Source organism: Melanerpes formicivorus, unplaced genomic scaffold (assembly GCF_026170545.1).
Source record: "Melanerpes formicivorus ecotype bairdi unplaced genomic scaffold, bMelFor1.0.p_v2 SCAF_49, whole genome shotgun sequence".
In the NCBI taxonomy this organism is placed as follows: Eukaryota; Metazoa; Chordata; class Aves; order Piciformes; family Picidae; genus Melanerpes; species Melanerpes formicivorus.
The window spans coordinates 4,694,570-4,712,594 of record NW_027142401.1 but is presented as its reverse complement, the minus strand read 5'-3'; the positions used below and the strand labels follow the sequence as shown (position 1 = coordinate 4,712,594).

General features: G+C 40.7%; 1 protein-coding gene across 11 annotated transcripts in view; it reads left to right on the top strand.

The window, feature by feature from the left end:
- Window positions 1-18,025, top strand: part of RALGAPA1 (Ral GTPase activating protein catalytic subunit alpha 1) — a 155,809-nt gene that overhangs the window by 101,450 nt on the left and 36,334 nt on the right. For all 11 annotated transcript variants that reach the window (XM_068160385.1, XM_068160384.1, XM_068160383.1 and 8 more), the window contains 5 exons: window positions 503-1,370; window positions 3,116-3,187; window positions 4,203-4,326; window positions 4,975-5,130; window positions 16,452-16,610. In XM_068160385.1, coding sequence (XP_068016486.1) covers window positions 503-1,370; window positions 3,116-3,187; window positions 4,203-4,326; window positions 4,975-5,130; window positions 16,452-16,610 — 1,379 coding nt within the window. The remainder of the gene's footprint in view (window positions 1-502; window positions 1,371-3,115; window positions 3,188-4,202; window positions 4,327-4,974; window positions 5,131-16,451; window positions 16,611-18,025) is intronic.

Below are 18,025 nucleotides of genomic sequence, written 5' to 3'. Positions count from 1 at the left end.
GGTTTAATACTTTAAAATGATCCAGTATTATTCTCAGCCTAATTTACAGCTATATGCTCCCCTGGGAAATTAAGATGGATTAGAGGTTTTGTGCATCTATGTTCCTTTGTTTTTCACAATGTAATGAAGTGGGGAAATACAAAAATCCATTTTGGTTGGAAATGGACTTCTTACAACGCAATTATGAGCTCTACCTCATGAGCAACTTAAGGTTTATTTTCACTAAATTGAGACATGTTGCATTTTAGAAGACCTATGCTGATTACAAAGGTATGGTAAAGGAGGTATGATAATCTGTAAAATGAAGATTCTTCTTTGACTGCCTTATGATTTTTCAGGCTGTTTATCTATGAGACCAGCATTCAGCAAAATGCATATTTTTCCTAACCTTGTAGGTTCATAATCTGTTCAAAACTCAGAAAGAAAAGACCAAAAGAAATGCATAAACCTCAGTGTTGTTTTCTGAATGCTTATTTTAAAGCCTCTGTTCTTTCTCTTGCAGTGAAAACTCACATGCAACAAGGATTAATTTCTGTCGCTGCTCGGACTGTGATAACACACCTAGTCAACCACTTAGGCCACTATCCTATGAGTGGGGGTCCTGCTATGCTAACCAGTCAAGTGTGTGAAAACAATGACAATCCATACAGTGAAAGTCCTGAACTTTCTCCTGAACTGTTTGAGAACCCAAACCTTCAGTTCTTTGTGTTAAACAATACTTCCCTGGTGTCTTGCATACAAATCCAGGCAGAAGATGATATGCCTGGGGGAGGACTGTCTGCTGGACTTGCATCTGCTAATTCAAATGTAAGAATCATAGTGCGTGATCTGTCTGGCAAATACTCATGGGACTCAGCCATTTTGTATGGACCATCATCTTTATGTGGATCTTCACAACAAACCTCTTTTGCACTTTCATTACCTCAGCAAGATAAACCAGAAGATACTCTTTCTTCTTTTGAGCATGTGCCTGAGGATGTATCTGCAAGGGATGGAATTACACTCCAAGTAAAAAGGAAATTTAGAGACACTGTACCGACATGGGATACAATCAGGGATGAAGAAGATGCCCTTGACGAGCTCCTGCAGTATTTAGGTGTTACAAGCCCTGAATGCTTGCAGAGAACTGGTGTCTCCCTCAACATCCCTGCTCCTCAGCCAGTCTGCATTTCTGAGAAGCAGGAGAACGATGTCATCAATGCAATTCTGAAACAGCACACAGAAGAGAGGGAGTTTGTTGAAAAGCATTTCAATGATTTAAATATGAGGGCTATGGAACAGGATGAGCCAACCTCACAAAAGCCCCAGTCAGCATTTTACTACTGCAGATTACTCCTCAGTATACTGGGAATGAATTCTTGGGATAAAAGGTAAAAAGAAAAGACTCACAATTTAAGAGCTCACTTTTAAAGAATCATGCTGGTCGTAGTGTGAGTTATGCCAAAAATAATCCAGGCTGGCCAACAAAAGATGAGAGAAAATGTGCAGCTAGGGAGAAACGTCAGTTTTCTTCTGCATTTCAACCTGCCATTTAGAGAGACAGAGAGGAGGAAACCTGCCACCTTTATTGCTGCTTGTATTCATTCTTTAGAAAAGTGTTGAAGAAGGCAGATTTTCTCGTAATCCTTTCAACAGCTGTACTAAGGGCTACTACCATGGGTAAAGAAGGCATCTTTTCTGCTTTCTTTGCTTCTGATGTATGTTCCTGCAAAAATCATTACTTCTCTGTGCCAGAATATGACTCTGAAAGTGTCATACTCTCAACTATTGTGTTGCTGAACAGCGTCCTGCTGCTTTGCTGGCTAAGAGCATGCTTGCATGCAGCCTCAAAGCATTGCATCTGTGTTAGCTAATGAGAAAGATGTGTCCCCTACTATATATTTCAACATTGGCAGTGTTTGGTTATTGTTTAGAACAGGAGACAAGCAGTGTTCAGTTACAAAAGTAATGCCTCTGTTTCCATTATCATTTTTGTGGAGGTGTAGTTAGGTGTCTGTCTGCATATACATGTGGGTATGTACAAGTATTAGCACTCTAGAATTTAAGGATCTTGCTGAAGTTATCTTTTGCCATAGCTGTCAAGTTCCATATTGGAGACATTGAAATATTTTCTCAGCTCTGAGGAGAAATGGATATCCTGCAAAACAAAAAAAAACCTGTCACTAAGATATCACTGGAAGCAGACAAAATGTTGGTGTTATAACCCTTCCTATTTTGGTCTTTAATTCCTCAAGGCAGTGTAACTTTGAGCAGCACTGTTCTTAAATTTCCACAGTGTTTTGTGGGAAACATCTTAAGACCAGTTTAAAAGAAATGAAAAGTGACTTTCTTGCTCTAGCATATTGTTTTGTTTTTTTCTTTAAGTTGTTGCAGCTGGCTGGGTGACTAGTGGGTGATGTTCTGCTCTCCTCTCCAATTCAGAACAGCAAAAGCTCTGTGTTTAATGCACAAACTCCCTAGGACAGCAGTTTATGGGCATATATTTTGTCACGAAGCATATATATATATTGTGGCCTAGTCAAGTGTGCAGCTCATACATGTGTCAAAGTTCTGTCTGTTCTTCCCAGGGAGTGATAGGACTAGGGGGAATGGAACAAAACTAGAAGTGGGTAGATTCAGATTGGATATTGGGAAGAAGTTCTTCCCCATGAGGGTGGTGAGACACTGGAACAGGTTGCCCAGGGAGGTGGTGGAAGCCTCATCCCTGAAGGTTTTTAAGGCCCGGCTGGATGTGGCTGTGAGCAACCTGCTGTAGTGTGAGGTGTCCCTGCCCATGGCAGGGGGCTTGGAACTTAGATGATCCTTGAGGTCCCTTCCAACCCTAACAATTCTATGATTGTATGATCCATAGAGGAAAGATTTATTGCAGTTGGATCCCAGTAGGCTGGCAAAAAGCAGTGGAAAGAAGTAAAAGTTGTACACCTCAGGGCTAAAGAAAAAGGTGGTTATATGTTAGAAAGGTCTCTTAATATTTTAGATAAGAAAGGACTGTTGAAAAGATGAAAACATTTGTTGACTGTTCATGTGTGGACCTGAAAATATTCTTGTACCATTCTTGGACTGTTTTGTATCCCTCAGTGAAGAGGTGATAAAAAGCTACAAATTTCTTTTGTAGAAGGAGCTTTCATCTCCTGAAGAAAAACGAGAAGTTACTTCGAGAACTCAGAAATTTGGACTCAAGACAATGGTAAACTTTTTTAATGGCTGCCTGCTCACTTCCTTTAAGTGTGCTTTGTGCTTAAATGGCTCTAATTGCATAGACGTGGGAGTCAAACTAATTTTTGCAGTAGTTTTGTAAATTATTCATGTATTTTGCACTGTACAGTAATTATTGGTGTTATTGAAGTTACATTGGTGTTATTTGCAGAGTGAAACTCTACAAGTGGAATACAAGGAGATGAATGGAACAAACCCTGGAATGGGTTGGCCAGGGAAGTGGTTGGGGCCCCGTCCCTGGAGGTGTTTAAGCCCAGGCTGGATGAGGCTCTGGCCAGCCTGCTCTAATGTGGGGTGTCCCTGCCCATGGCAGGGGGGTTGGAACTAGATGATCCTTGTGGTCCCTTCCAACCGTGACAGATACTATGATACTATGAATAGTTTTATAACTTGGATGTATTAAAGAGTTTCCCTTTTAAGCTTCAGCCAATTGTTTAGCTGTTCTCCAGTGCTGTTCATATTTGAAAACATGGAATTCTAGTTGGGAGTTACAGCACAGAGGAGGTTTTAGAAGTGTGAGAAACCATCTTCAGTTGTTCCGGGGTCTAACAGCAAGCTGTGAACAGAAGATGTTGCTGTAATATTTAGATTCTTGATACAGTTGCAGAAGCTACATTTGCCACAGCAGTGACAAGGCACTGTTGGTAATGGGCAGTGCAGTGTTGATAATGCCTGTGTTACAGGTTTTGCTCATTTCAGCTGCTCCATTAGCAACTGGTGCTGTCAGTACCATCCTGCATCTCAGAAGCGCTGAAAGGGCTAAATGCTGTCCCTGTGTAATAAAACTTTAGAGAAGACCAGACTAGAAAGGAACAGAATGGGAATGTGGAAGCATAAAAGGTATTGAAAAAGAAGTCATACAGCTGTTCTTTGTTTCCACTGTCTTTTTTGATGTTTTAAAGCTGTGCTCTGCAGGTACTGCTTGCATAGTTTTGTTTGGTTTTAGTAAGGAGCATGTCATGCAGTGACTGTCCTCTGTTTTACAGCCGAGAGACACACAAGATTGCGGTGTTTTATGTTGCTGAAGGGCAGGAAGATAAACACTCCATCCTTACAAATACTGGAGGAAGCCAAGCCTATGAGGATTTTGTAGCTGGTCTTGGCTGGGAGGTATTTATTAAAACAGTTTTATCTGAAGTTTGTTTACAAAGAAAATTACAGATCGCTTTCGGTACTATAAGTAGTTGGCTCTTTAGCATTACTCAAAAGCACTGAAGTACTGTACTTTTGAAAGCAGGGTGTAGAACATCTCCCTTATAAGGAAAGGCTAGGGTGTTTTCAAATAGCTTTCTTTAGGTAGCTTCCTAACTTTTTATTTCATATTCACAGAATATGAAAATTACTCAAGAAGGTAATAAGACAATTTGAAATTGAAATTGTCTGCCTTTCACTCAGGGTTTCTTCAGAGCTCAGGTCAAGGCTGATGTAGCATCATCAGAGAATTTATAACAATTTTAGAAGGTCCATGTAAGTGGCTCAGTCAACTGATCAGGAAATAATGCAGTCAATAACTCATTTACATAACCTTTCCTTTTCTATAACCTTGTCTTCCCAGCAGCATCCGTGCTGGCTGTGGAATATAGAATGCCACTGCAGCTGATTTTTCAGTCTTGTCAGTGAGTCTGAGCTCTTAAAAGAGCTGAAAAGGGCCTTGACTTGTAAAATTCAATAGCAAGTGTACTACAAAATGTAAAGAATGTATTTATCATCTGATTTACTGTTTTTCTCTAAATCCTTACCTGTTTTTTTTACTTCTAGGTAAATCTCACAAACCATTGTGGCTTTATGGGAGGACTGCAGAAAAACAAAAGCACTGGGCTAACCACTCCATATTTTGCTACCTCGACAGTAGAAGTAATGTTCCATGTGTCAACAAGAATGCCTTCTGATTCAGATGACTCTCTAACAAAAAAGGTAGGTGTTTTCTGAATACCTTTTTCCTAAGAAAACCCAAATATTTTAACACCTTTGCCTACTAATAGTTGGGATTTTACTGAAGTAGGTTAAGGCACAGAAATTACTCTCCACCAATTTCTTACTTTGCCATACCGGTGATTTTTGCTGTCATTGCAAATGGATAGAGAGGTCAGAGTTTGTGTAGGAGAAAAGTATTCTGAGTGATGTTTTAGCACTTTGAGACTTTAAATGCCAATTAATAAATGTGTTGAGTAGTTACCTAAGGTGACTTTTTATTCACTTAAGGGTCGCACGCTACCTATTAACTTAATTTTCCCTTAACGAAGATTTCAACGATGTTTATTATATGTAGGGTTTTTTGTCTTTCTGCAGGCCCAAATACTCAACAGTGATATGACCAAAGCCACATGAAAAAAAAAAAAAAACAAAAAAGAAGCCAAAATAAAAGTTTTTCTGTATTGGTATTTTTTCCTTGCAATTTAATAAATTCCATATTAGTGATAACAAGTTAGGGTCTCAAACGTGTGTCCTATTATGAGTGAGCAATTGGCTATCATTAGACCGTCCCCTGTCCTGCCTACATACATCTTCAGATCTGCTAATCCATTCAGCAGACACGTTAATGAGACGTGGTTGAAGTGTAATATTGGAGGAACTGAAGCTGGTTGACCTCAGCATGGAGTTTAATACTTGTAATTAAATTAGATGGTAGACAGTTAGTAAAGAGAGAAATAGCCATGCCTCTGGCGAGCTTCAATTATTAATGACTTTTTTGTTCTTTGTGTTCAACTTGAGGAAAAAAATGTTATTGTTATTGTTATACACTGGCTATGACTTCTCACTGCTCCCTGTTGCATCTTACATTGGTTTATTTGGGGGTTTTGTATATGGAAAAAACCCAAGTTTTTTTCCTGTATGTCAATGATGCTGGGTCCTTTCTGTTCTTTATTTCCTGAAATAGAGCCAGGGTAATACTTAAGTTGTTAAATGATTTCTAAAAGTAGCTTAATAGCAAACAAGAACTAATTTTAAAATCAGGTTGTTGTTGCTGTTCTAGTGTAGAACAGGTTTGTACAGATCTTTGTCTAAGCTGACTGGCTTCTGTGTTTTTAAAACAGAAGCTTGGGTATTTAAAAACACAGTTTGTAATTACCTGTACAACATGAGTTTGTAGTGTTTGAATTAGAGCAATAAAAAGTGTTGAGAAGGGGGAAGAGGTGTTACAGTGAGAATTAATTAAATAATAAATAATGGAATAGTATAAACCAGGTTGGAAGAGACCTTCAAGATCATCATGTCCAACCTATCAACCAACACCACCTAATCAACTAACCCACGGCACCAAGCACCCTGTCAAGTCTCCTCCTGAGCACCTCCAGTGATGGTGACTCCATCACCTCCCCGGGCAGCCCGTTCCAATGGGCAATCACTCTTTCTGTGTAGAATTTCATCCTAACATCCAACCTAAACCTCCCCTGGTGCAGCCTGAGACTGTGTCCTCTTGTTCTGGTGCTGGTTGCCTGGGAGAAGAGACCAGCCCCCGCCTGTCTACAACCTCCCTTTAGGTAGTTGTAGAGAGCAATAAAGTCTGCCCTGAGCCTCCCTTTCTCCAGGCTAAGCAACCCCAGCTCCCTCAGCCTCTCCTCATAGGGCTTCTGTTCCAAACCCCTCACCAACTTTGTTGCCTTTCTTTGGACATGTTCCAGCAAGTCAACATCCTTCCTAAACTGAGGGGCCCAGAACTGGACACAGTACTAGAGGTGTAGCCTAATTTCCAAATGCTGTGGAATTAAGCAGAACACAGAGGCAAGATCTCATGTCCCTTTCCAGGATCACCCTCAACCTATGTATAGGACTTCTTGCCGGGCAAGGTTCAGTGCTGGTCCAGGCCTCCTGTGATTTAGCTTGTGACAATGGTGTCAATTGGACTTTTTAAAACTGCAGCTTGCCCCAGGCCTGTTTCTCGCCTCCTTTATCAACAGTCTCACTCTTCAGAAATTTAGAATAGTTGAAGTCTCTATGGATATGTAGAATGTATCAAAAGATTTGGATTATATTTGTAGCTTTGCTACTGGTGGGCTGTTTAATCAGGCAACTTTATTTTATGTGACTTTCTTTCCTGTTCTTCTTTGGTGTATAGTTTTTGTTCTTCCTTTCAAGACCAGTTTTCCCATGAATGGAGACTTGTGAGCCTCCCTTTTTCTCTTCTCCCTTTCCTAACACCTTTTGGCCTATTTCAATCAAATTTAACAGAGATGTGTTTCAAAGATGTTCATTTCATGGATGTTTCATGAAGACAAATTAAAGGAGACAGAGTGAGAGAGACTCTTAGTGCTCCTACTCAGAAGATAAAGACTGCATAGGAAGAAGCATTAGACATCAAAGAACCAGCATCAGATGTGTGCTGTGAAAGTCATCTCACCTCGACTACTGTGTCCAGTTCTGAGCCCTTCAGTTTAGGAAGGAGGTTGACTTGCTGGAACGAGTCCAGAGAAGGGCAATGAAGTTGGTGAGGGGTTTGGAACACAAGCCCTATGAGGAGAGGCTGAGGGAGCTGGGGTTGCTTAGCCTGGAGAAAAGGAGACTCAGGGGTGACCTTATCACTCTCTACAACTACCTGAAGGGAGGTTGTAGACAGGCAGATGATGGTCTCTTCTCCCAGGCACCCAGTACCAGAACAAGAGGACACAGTCTCAGGCTGCGCCAGGGGAGGTTTAGGTGGGAGGTTTAGGCAGGAGGTTAGGAAAAAGTTCTATACAGAGAGAGTGATTGCCCATTGGAATGGGCTGCCCAAGGAGGTGGTGGAGTTGCCATCATTGGAGGTTTTCAGGAGGAGACTTGATAGGGTGCTTGGTGCCATGGGTTAGTTGTTTAGGTGGGTTGGATTGGTTGATGGGTTGGATGTGATGATCTTGAAGGTCTCTTCCAACCTGGTTTGGTTTATTCTAAAAATATATTCACAAGTGAAGTTTGCATCTTGGGGAGAGACCAGCTACTGGTATCAGGGGACATGAGTAGGGAAACAGGCTTAATTCTTTTACTAGTTCTGCAACTGCAAGTGAACAGATCAGCAAAAGGAGCATGTTTTATGAGATGCCATCCAGCTCATACGCTATAGGGGACCTTGAAATCATTTGAGAGCCCTGCCTGTGCTGACAATTGTAATTGTTCTGAGTGCATGTGCAGTTCATGACCTCCAGAGAAACCTGGATTTTTCTCTCTCTTTATCTTCTCTACAGGTCTTTCACATGCTTTCTTTGTCTGTTTCATTCAAAGGGAGAAAAAAAAAACCAAGCAAACTTGGAGTAGTTGGTGTAGAACTGCTGCTGCTTTTTATATTGTAAATATGCCTAGAGGTGCATGATAGGTCCATCTTATAAATGGAATTTAAATTGAATCAAAACAAAACTTCTTCCTGCCAGTCGAGCCACTGTAAAACCAAGATTCTGCTGTTTCAGAGGCTAAGCCAATTTTAAACTTATTTTCCATCAGCCTTAAAGAGTAGTAAATAAGGCTTTCAAGTGTCCTGGATACCTCTGAAGCATTTGTTTCTGAAGGCTTGAACAGGATCAAGAAAACACATACATTCAAGAAAAACAGATTGAAATCTTCTGAATGTGTAAAGGAACTTAACCTTGAAATGAATGTGCAAAATAGGCATTTAATCTGCAAAGAGCAGTTTAAAGATTTATCACTGATGTGGCAATCCATTTTGTTTTGCTTAGAAGTTAGAGCAGGAAGTATTTACACTACCCTTACAAGAACAGTCTTGCAAAGAAAAGTGTCAGTCAGCATTAAATGAAACTGTGAAGACTCTCAGTTCAGAGTGAGGAAGCTTGTCACCTGTCTAGCTCCTCCTTCCTCAGCCTGATAAAGGAGTGAAAGCACTATAGGTGAGAATATTATGCACAAGATATATAAATCCAAAGTAGTAATTTTGTTAATGGTTGGAACAGTAATTCATCTTGGGCTTCGGGTGTATTACATGATTTGAGGTTATGTGTGGCATCATCCTAAGCACATAAAAAGATTTATAGCTCCCAGAATTTATAGCTAGGGTGTTTTTTATGGTGATGCTAACATCAGTTGAGAACTTGAAGGTATACAGATGTAAATTTCCTGTACTCTGTGCTGATGTTACCACACCTCGAGTATCCTGTCCAGTTTTGGGCACCTCAACACAGGAGAGATGTGCAGCTGCTGGAGCCAGTGCAGAGGAGGGCAATAAAGCTGTGAAGGGCCTGGAGAATAAATCTGATGAAAAGCAACTGAAGGAGCTGGGGCTGTTCAGTTTGAAGGAGAACAGGCTAAAGGGAGACCTCATCACTCCCTACAACTACCTGAAAGAATATTGTAGAGAATTTAGTGCTGGTCTCTTCTCACAGGTAATTAGTGATAGAACAAGAGGGAATGGCCTCAAACTGCAACAGGGAGGGTTTGGACTGCACATTAGGACATTTTTTTTCACAGAAAGAGTGGTTAGGTATTGGAATTGGCTGCCCAGGGAGCTGGTTGAGTCACCAACCCTGGATGTGTTTTAAAGGTTGTTCAGATGTGCTTGGGGATATGGCTTAGGGATGAACTTTGTAGAGTGGGGTCAGCGGTTGGACTTGATGATCCTGAGGTATAACCTAAATGGTTGTATGATTATTAGTACAATTTTTTTTTTGAGTTACAATTACATAGACACTTTTTTTAAAATCCACTGAAGACACCATAGTTGTTGAAACAAAGTTTTGTGAACAATCCTGCTAGAGGGTGCATATGCTGTAGAAAGCAGCACTGCTTACACTTAATGGGCAGAAGTAGCTGCAGTAAGCCATTACATCAGATGTTTCTGCTCCTTCTCTTCTTTTATAATGACTGAGGGAGCTGGGGTTGCTCAGCCTGGAGAAGAGGAGACTCAGGGTTGACCTTATCACTCCCTACAACTACCTGAAGGGAGGTTGTAGACAGGCGGGTGATGGTCTCTTCTCCCAGGCAGCCAGTACCAGAACAAGAGGACACAGTCTCAGGCTGCGCCAGGGGAGGTTCAAGTTGGATGTTAGGAAGAAGTTTTATACAGAAAGAGTGACTGCCCATTGGAATGGGCTGCCCAGGGAGGTGGTGGAGTCACCATCATTGGAGGTGTTCAGGAAGAGACTTGATGGGGTGCTTGGTGCCATGGGTTAGTTGTTTAGGTGGGTTGGATTGGTTGATGGATTGGACGCGATGATCTTGAAGGTCTCTTCCAACCTGGTTTGGTTTATTCTAAATTTTATTCTAAATAAAGGGTGGTTTATTCTAAATGAACACTTTCATTTTTGAAGAAGGAAAAAGTTGGGGCTAGCCTTTATAAGAAAAATATCATGGCCTTTCTCCTCCCCCCCCCCTTTAGGTAAGTGAGTATTAGAAATTACAGTAATTTTGGCAAGAGTTCAAGGGTTAATGCAACAGATAAATAAAAGGAATTTTCTGTAAATTGAGCCCTGCATTATTTCACTTGTCTTGCCTTTCCAAACCTAACTCATTTAATTTTAAAAAGTAAATACTTAAATTCTTCCTGACAGTGTGCTTTGCTTTTACTATCGTTTATTACTTCAATTATACTTGGTATCACTTAGAACAATCTGCCATTTGGAAATTTCACTATAGCCTGCAGCTTAGTATTAAGTCTGGCTGCTATTGTAACATGTACAGCATATGACACTAATGTATCAAAATTAGATTTGATTGTCCCTCCTGGTTATATTTGTTTCACGTTTCTTTTGTATTCAGTTAACATAAATGTATTAGGAGAGCTGACACATGATGATGGCTATAGAGTAAGAATATTTTAAAGTATTTTGAGTTAAATTTGAAATTTCAGGTAACCTAACGGTCAGTCATTTTTATATATTTGTTTTAATGGAGTAGAGTTTCAAAGCAAGCCTTAAAAAAAAAACCCAAAAAAAAATCTGTTTGTCTCTGCCATCTCCTCAGGGCTGTCATCCCAACAGCTAGGGCTTAAAGTGGCTAAAGCAGAGCTCTCAATCTCTTTTCTCGTTGCCACCTTTCTGGATCACCACGGATAACGTGGCCGTTGTGCTTAGTATCATAGTGTCAGTCAGGGTTGGAAGGGACCACAAGGATCATCTAGTTCCAACCCCCCTGCCATGGGCAGGGACACCCCACACTAGAGCAGGCTGGCCAGAGCCTCATCCAGCCTGGGCTTAAAGACCTCCAGGGACAGGGCCTCAACCACCTCCCTGGACAACCCATTCCAGGGCTTCACCACTCTCATGGTGAAGAACTTCCTCCTCACATCCAGCCTGAATCTCCCCACCTCCAGCTTCATTCCATTCCCCCTAGTCCTATCACTACCTGAGATCCCAAGAAGTCCCTCCCCAGCCTTCCTGTAGGCCCCCTTCAGATACTGGAAGGCCACAATTAGGTCCCCTCGGAGCCTTCTCTTCTGCAGACTGAACAGCCCCAACTCCTTCAGTCTGTCCTCATAGGAGAGGTGCTCCAGCCCTCTGATCATCCTCGTGGCCCTTCTCTGGACACGTTCCAGCATGTCCATATCCCTCTTGTAATAGGGGCTCCAGAACTGAACACAAAGATGTTGAACAAGACAGGTCCCAGGACTGATCCCTGAGGAACTCCACTTGTCCCTGGCCTCCACTGGGACATGGAGCCATTGACAGCCACTCTTTGGGTGCGGCCATCAAGCCAGTTCCTTATCTATCTAGTGGTCCACCCATCAAACCCATCTGTCACCAGCTTGTCACATAGGCCCACAGCCTGAAATCATCTTTAATTTGGTCTGCTTTCAGGATTCTTACATTCATTCTGTGAATTGTAAATTTAGGATGGCAAGGTCAGGAAATTAGTGTGAATATGTAGTAGCTTGCACAGCTGGTGGTGAGTTTTGAGTAATCACTGACACAGATTTCAGTCTTGGCACCTCTACATTCCATGTGCACCAAATCTGATTCTGTTAGATAACACTGGGACCACACTTCCTTCTTGGGAACCCATTCTGTTGTCTGTCCTTTAGATTTCAATGAGCAGAGCTGGTTCAGAATCTCTGTCCTATTTGTGTCCAGGACACTGAATTCTGTGATGCTTCCAATTCCAAGGACATAAAGAATCCAGATTAAAGTTGAAAGAGGTCACACTCTGGCTCTCTTGGGCTGTAATAATGGCAGTGAATGATGGATTCTCCAAATGTCTGTTGTGCTTGCAGGAAGGCTTTGATGTGAAGCACTGCTCAATTTCAGGGTCCCTTGGTAGGGAACTGAAAAGTCAAGAAAACCTGCAATTCTTTCTAAAAGGTTTATTCAAGACCTAGCAGACCTTGGAAAGCTGTTCAAGACAGTTTTGGGTATTGGATCTCTTCCATGATTTATGTGTTGTTGATAAACCAAGTTACCACCATTCAAGCTTTCTTGTAAGCTTTACTTGCTGACCAAGGTGAGGGCATCCAAAAGATGCAATGAGGAGTGCTTTTGTTAGTGTCAGAGCTTCTTCTGATCAACTGTTGAAAAGGGAAGAGAATGATTTACTCTCCAAACATAAAGATGAAATCAGCAACATCCGTTCTTGGTTTACTTGTCTGTTATTTTTGTCAGTCTTCTACTTTCTATAATGGAAGCAAGGCATTGATCACAGTTACCATCTTGAGTACTTTACATCTTTTTATAAACCACCATTGGTGGTTTATACCATCATCCACCCACTTGCATCACCTGATTTTGACTGTCAATCCATTATACGCCACAGAGATGTTATTCTACACTTTACTCATTCTTGGTAGTAATCACGAGGTGAAATACACCTGACAGGACTTGGAACTCCTTGGAATATTCAGATTCTTTTTCCTTTTCCTCTGAAGAAGTTGGTGCTTTTAGCCTGGATTATATCCTCACACATCTAGGAGAGTATAAAACAAACTTTAAAATTGAGGAGAAAATCACTGGTGGCTTCAGTTCACTTGGCATCTGAAAATATATGTACTTCATCAGTAGTCTTCCTCCTGAAATAACCACTTTACACTTTTACCACACCAAGATCCATGTCTGTCTGATGTGAAAGCATGTGTCAGTGGTGATGCTTCATCTGGGGAGCTTTCACTGAAGTGAAAGACCTGATGTCCTGTCTGATTAGCAGCAGTAACAGGTACACAGGAGTGACCTTTGATAAATGAAATCCAGAGGGAGTGACACCCTCAAGAAGCTGAACTGTCTTAAGTTCTTAAGTGCCTTGGATTTTAAAGCCATTTGTTTGGCATGTGCACTGTCACTGTCCCTTGTTTCTAACTGTGTAGGAGTTTGTTATCTTTGAACCCAAACCCGAGTAAAGGAGGGCTAATTCTCCTAGAAGATAGTTCAGTATTGCTGAACTAGCAGTTGTGCAGTGTGATGATGGGTGCAATGGTCCTGGTTTTGGGTTTGGGGCAGTCAGTTCACAGAATCACAGAATTGTTGAGGCTGGAAAGCACCTCTGAGATCATCAAGTCCAGCCTATGACCTGACACCACAAAATCAGCTAAACCATGCCTCCAAGTGCCACATCCAATCTTTTCTTAAAGACCTCCAGGGATGATGACTCCACCACCTCCCTGGGCAGTCCATTCCAGTGCTTAATCAGCCTTTCTGTGAGGAATTTCTTCCTAATATCCAACCTAAACCTCCCCTGGCACAGCTTCATGCCATGCCCTCTTGTCCTGTCACAAGTTGCCTGGGACAAGAGCACGACCCCCACCTGATTACAACTTCCTTTTAGGGAGTTGTAGAGAGTGATAAGGTCCCCTCTAAATACTCTCTAGGGTGAACAACCCCAGCTCCCTCAGCCTCACCTCATAAGACTTTCCCTCCATCCCCCTCACCAGTCTCATTGCTCTCCTCTGGACCTGCTCCAGTACCTCAATATCCTTCCTGAACTGAGTTCAATGAGGTTAGTTCAGTCAGTGCACCAGGTGACCATCCTTCAATCTAGGATCGTGTTGTTTTCTCATGTTTCACAAAATTTCATGTCTCAACTGATTTGCCTCTTGCTTTCTCTTTAGTTAGGCAGCCTGATCCTTCCTGAGCACTTACATGTAAGTGCAGACACAGCAGTCCCTCATACCCTCCTGTCATTGTCATAGTTCAACAGACCAGCACGTCACTGAGGAAAGTAGTAGAGGTTCAGCCCTTCAGAGCAATCCCACAGTTAGCTGTCTTCTATGACATTCATCACTGTTAAGTGTCATCCAAGGTTTCTGCAGCTGGTGTTTGCGTTTTGCACATCAGTCATGGAGGCTGCTATTTGATTTTGTTCTTATCTAGTCAAACAAAACTCAGTACAGTGAATATTGTTAGAAGCAATTCTTCTGCTGAGCTGGGTTTACAGTTGGCACAAGAGCATCCCTGACACAGTGTTGTTCAGAATAATTCAGCTGTCTACAGAAGAGGCAAGAACAGCTCACTTCAAAGGAGCTGCAGTCGTCGTTAGATTAGATGTTTATCTGAGCCATGCAAAACAAATGGCTGTGTGGAACATCAGACAAGATGTAGGGTTTGGATGCCATCTGCGCTCTGCCCAGTCCCACACTGAAGAAAATCCTTTTCTTCTTGAAATGCAGCCCTGTTTTTCAGACTGATACAATTTAAATCTAGCAGAGCAAAGCAGAGGCAGCTTCTTTTTTTTGTTTGGGTGGTTTGGTTTGGTTTTGAAGTCTGCTGCTGACAACCAGTAGAAATCTTCAGATAAAACAAAGACAATTCCAGGAGGTTTTGCTGTATAAACAAGTGAATATTTGCAAGGAAATCTCTCTGATGGCTGTGTGCATGTTCTGCTTTAGTTAAAAGTGCAGTTATGGTCTGAAAATGAGTACAGAAAATGATACAGTAACTTCTTGGAAGTGCTCAGATTAGTATCTGCATATAACCTGTTAACAGCAGTTCACAATGCTGTCCTTTGAATAACATCAAGGTGATTCTATCTACTTAAAAATGTGCAAGCAAACTGAAAACTGGGGCTGAAGACAATTGGTGATGCACAAGGAGGGAAAAAATGACATTCCAGAATCTTGAATTTTCAGAAATAGCCCTTACTGGAAAGAAACTCACATTTAATGATCTGAATGTATTTGGTTGACACATGTAAAGCCTTTCTCCATGATGTTAACATTTGGTTTTTAGATGGTAATGTTTAGCAGAAGGACCATTTTTCGGCTTTGGTGCAGGGAATTTCAAAGAATTTATGATATTCCTTAATCTGATCACACTGTTACAACTGAGTATATACAGCATGGGCTTTTGAGAAACCTCCTTGGCCATCCTGAGCCAAACCAGGAGTCATTTTGTGGCTTTGAGGGGCAGGGTATTCTTCTTACAAAGGTATACAGGTTCCTTGGGAAACAAACATGTCATTAATCTAGGAGCTGCAGAAAATTCTCCTTTTAAAGCTTTATGTTTTGTAGCAACCAGTTTGAAAATTGGCCAGAATGATGAGGTTAAAGCCTGCTCAAACACATAACTTTGAAACAGACATTAATTCATATACTGTAAAAGTTCATTTAGAATTGAGGTGTTTAGGAGGAGACTTGATGGGGTGCTTGGTGTCATGGTTTAGTTGATTAGATGGTGTTGGATGGTAGGTTGGACTCGATGATCTTGGAGGTCTCTTCTAACCTGGTTAATTCTTCTCTTCTCTTCTCTTCTCTTCTCTTCTCTTCTCTTCTCTTCTCTTCTCTTCTCTTCTCTTCTCTTCTCTTCTCTTCTCTTCTCTTCTCTTCTCTTCTCTTCTCTTCTCTTCTCTTCTCTTCTCTTCTCTTCTCTTCTCTTCTCTTCTCTTCTCTTCTCTTCTCTTCTCTTCTCTTCTCTTCTCTTCTCTTCTCTTCTCTTCTCTTCTCTTCTCTTCTCTTCTCTTCTCTTCTCTTCTCTTCTCTTCTCTTCTCTTCTCTTCTCTTCTCTTCTCTTCTCTTCTCTTCTCTTCTCTTCTCTTCTCTTCTCTTCTCATTAGCTGCCTGTGCCAACATGTTATGAAATCAAAGCATTTTAGTAAAACAGATTGAATCACACTGCATTCTTGAGAGAATAAAATTTGAGCTTTCAGTAGAAAACAGATATTTACACAGCTTTTAATTTAGATAGCCACTGGCACCAATGTATAAAAAATCTCTAGCACAAACCAATGCTGTGAACTGCTACTGTCACTGGAGAACTGTAGTGTAATTTGGTTCTTTTATTAATTTCTTATTCATTTTATTAATTTCTTATTCATTTCTTTTGTCCTTTTGAAGTATGAGCATTTAGTATAGCTATATGGCTGCATAATATATTTAAACTGAGTTTCAATCCCTGCTTTTCCAGCTAAGACATTTAGGAAACGATGAAGTACACATTGTCTGGTCAGAGCATACTCGAGATTACAGAAGAGGAATAATTCCAACAGAATTTGGTGATGTTCTTATAGTTATCTATCCTATGAAAAACCATATGTTCAGTATCCAGATCATGAAAAAGCCTGAGGTAAGGTTGGGTTTGTTTGTTTGTTTGTTGTGTTTCCTTCATATGTTTAATATGAACCGAATTTTGTTTGTAATCCGAGGTGTTGGTATGCTGGATCCATCCAACAAGGTGATGTGTCTTTTAGCATTGACAGTTGCATTGTTGGTGGGAGGAATTGCTCAGTCAGTGCAGTGCACAGTAAAATCAATAACTTGAAATTGCAGGTATATCTGCTAGCATCATAAAATGGAAACCAAGCTAAAATATTCTGTGTAATCAGTTAAATCTTAAAATGAACTTGGCAAAGGCTTTTTTTAATCTAATTTGATATGTAACTGTGAGTTGAATAATAAGCCTATCCCAACTTTCTCTACCCATGTCATACTCCTCTTTGTTCTTCTCCTCAAAGATAGTTTTTTACTTTCTCCTTGACTTGATTTGGAAATCAATTCAGCAAAACAAGACCTTTTAGTTCTTGGGCATACGAACTCACATTCTTTCTAGTGACTATTCCTCAAACGTCTGTGCTGGCCCTGTACTTAAAACAGCAGTTTAGGGCAGAAAATACTGAATGAGTAAAAGTAGCTATGAATGTTTGTACTGAATAACTTCTGTGTGATGTCACTTGCCATGCATTTCCATACTTCATTATTTAAAGTTCTTTCTAGAAACACAAATATTAATATAGCAGGTATGACAGAAATAGGATTCCTTCTGTATGACTGCCTCTGTCTGATCATAGGTATTAAATGATAACCCAGTACACAGTCTTGTTAGTCCTGGGTCACTTCAGGTTGAATTTCTTTTAATTTTTCTATTCAGGTTCCATTTTTTAGTCCACTCTTTGATGTTTTTAATTAATAAGTATATCTTTTTTTTCTTTCAATATTTCAAATACAATGAGTTGTGTTATTTGGAGTGTGTAGGAAGAAAAAAGAGAACAGCTGGGAGTGGGGATCGTTGTTAGACCAACAAGAGGTCCTTACATGTGAAAAAAGCAGTGCCTTCCATCAGACTTCAGTGTCCTCAAAACTCCATTAAATGACTGATGACAAAAATAATACAGAGATCCAAAATCCTCTTGCAGCTTTGGTTTCATCCTAGCAGGATGAATATTTAGTGTACACTTTACTCTTCACATGCTTTATGCTAGCAGCTTCAGAACTTTCTTCACACCTACAGGAAATGAAGACACTTAGCAGATTTTTAATGTGTTTGGTTTATTGTTTTTTTGGGGAGTTTTTAAATGCAAAATGATGATAAATTAGGTGTTATGCTTTGGCCTGATATTTTTCTCTATCTGTTGTGTAGACCTTTTGAGTACTACCTATACTAAACATCAAAGCTTTCTATTGATCTCACAAATAAGGCTTTGCACAAAAAGGTCAAACTATTACCACAGATTTCTCCTGTAAAAGGCTTACAATCCACTTGTA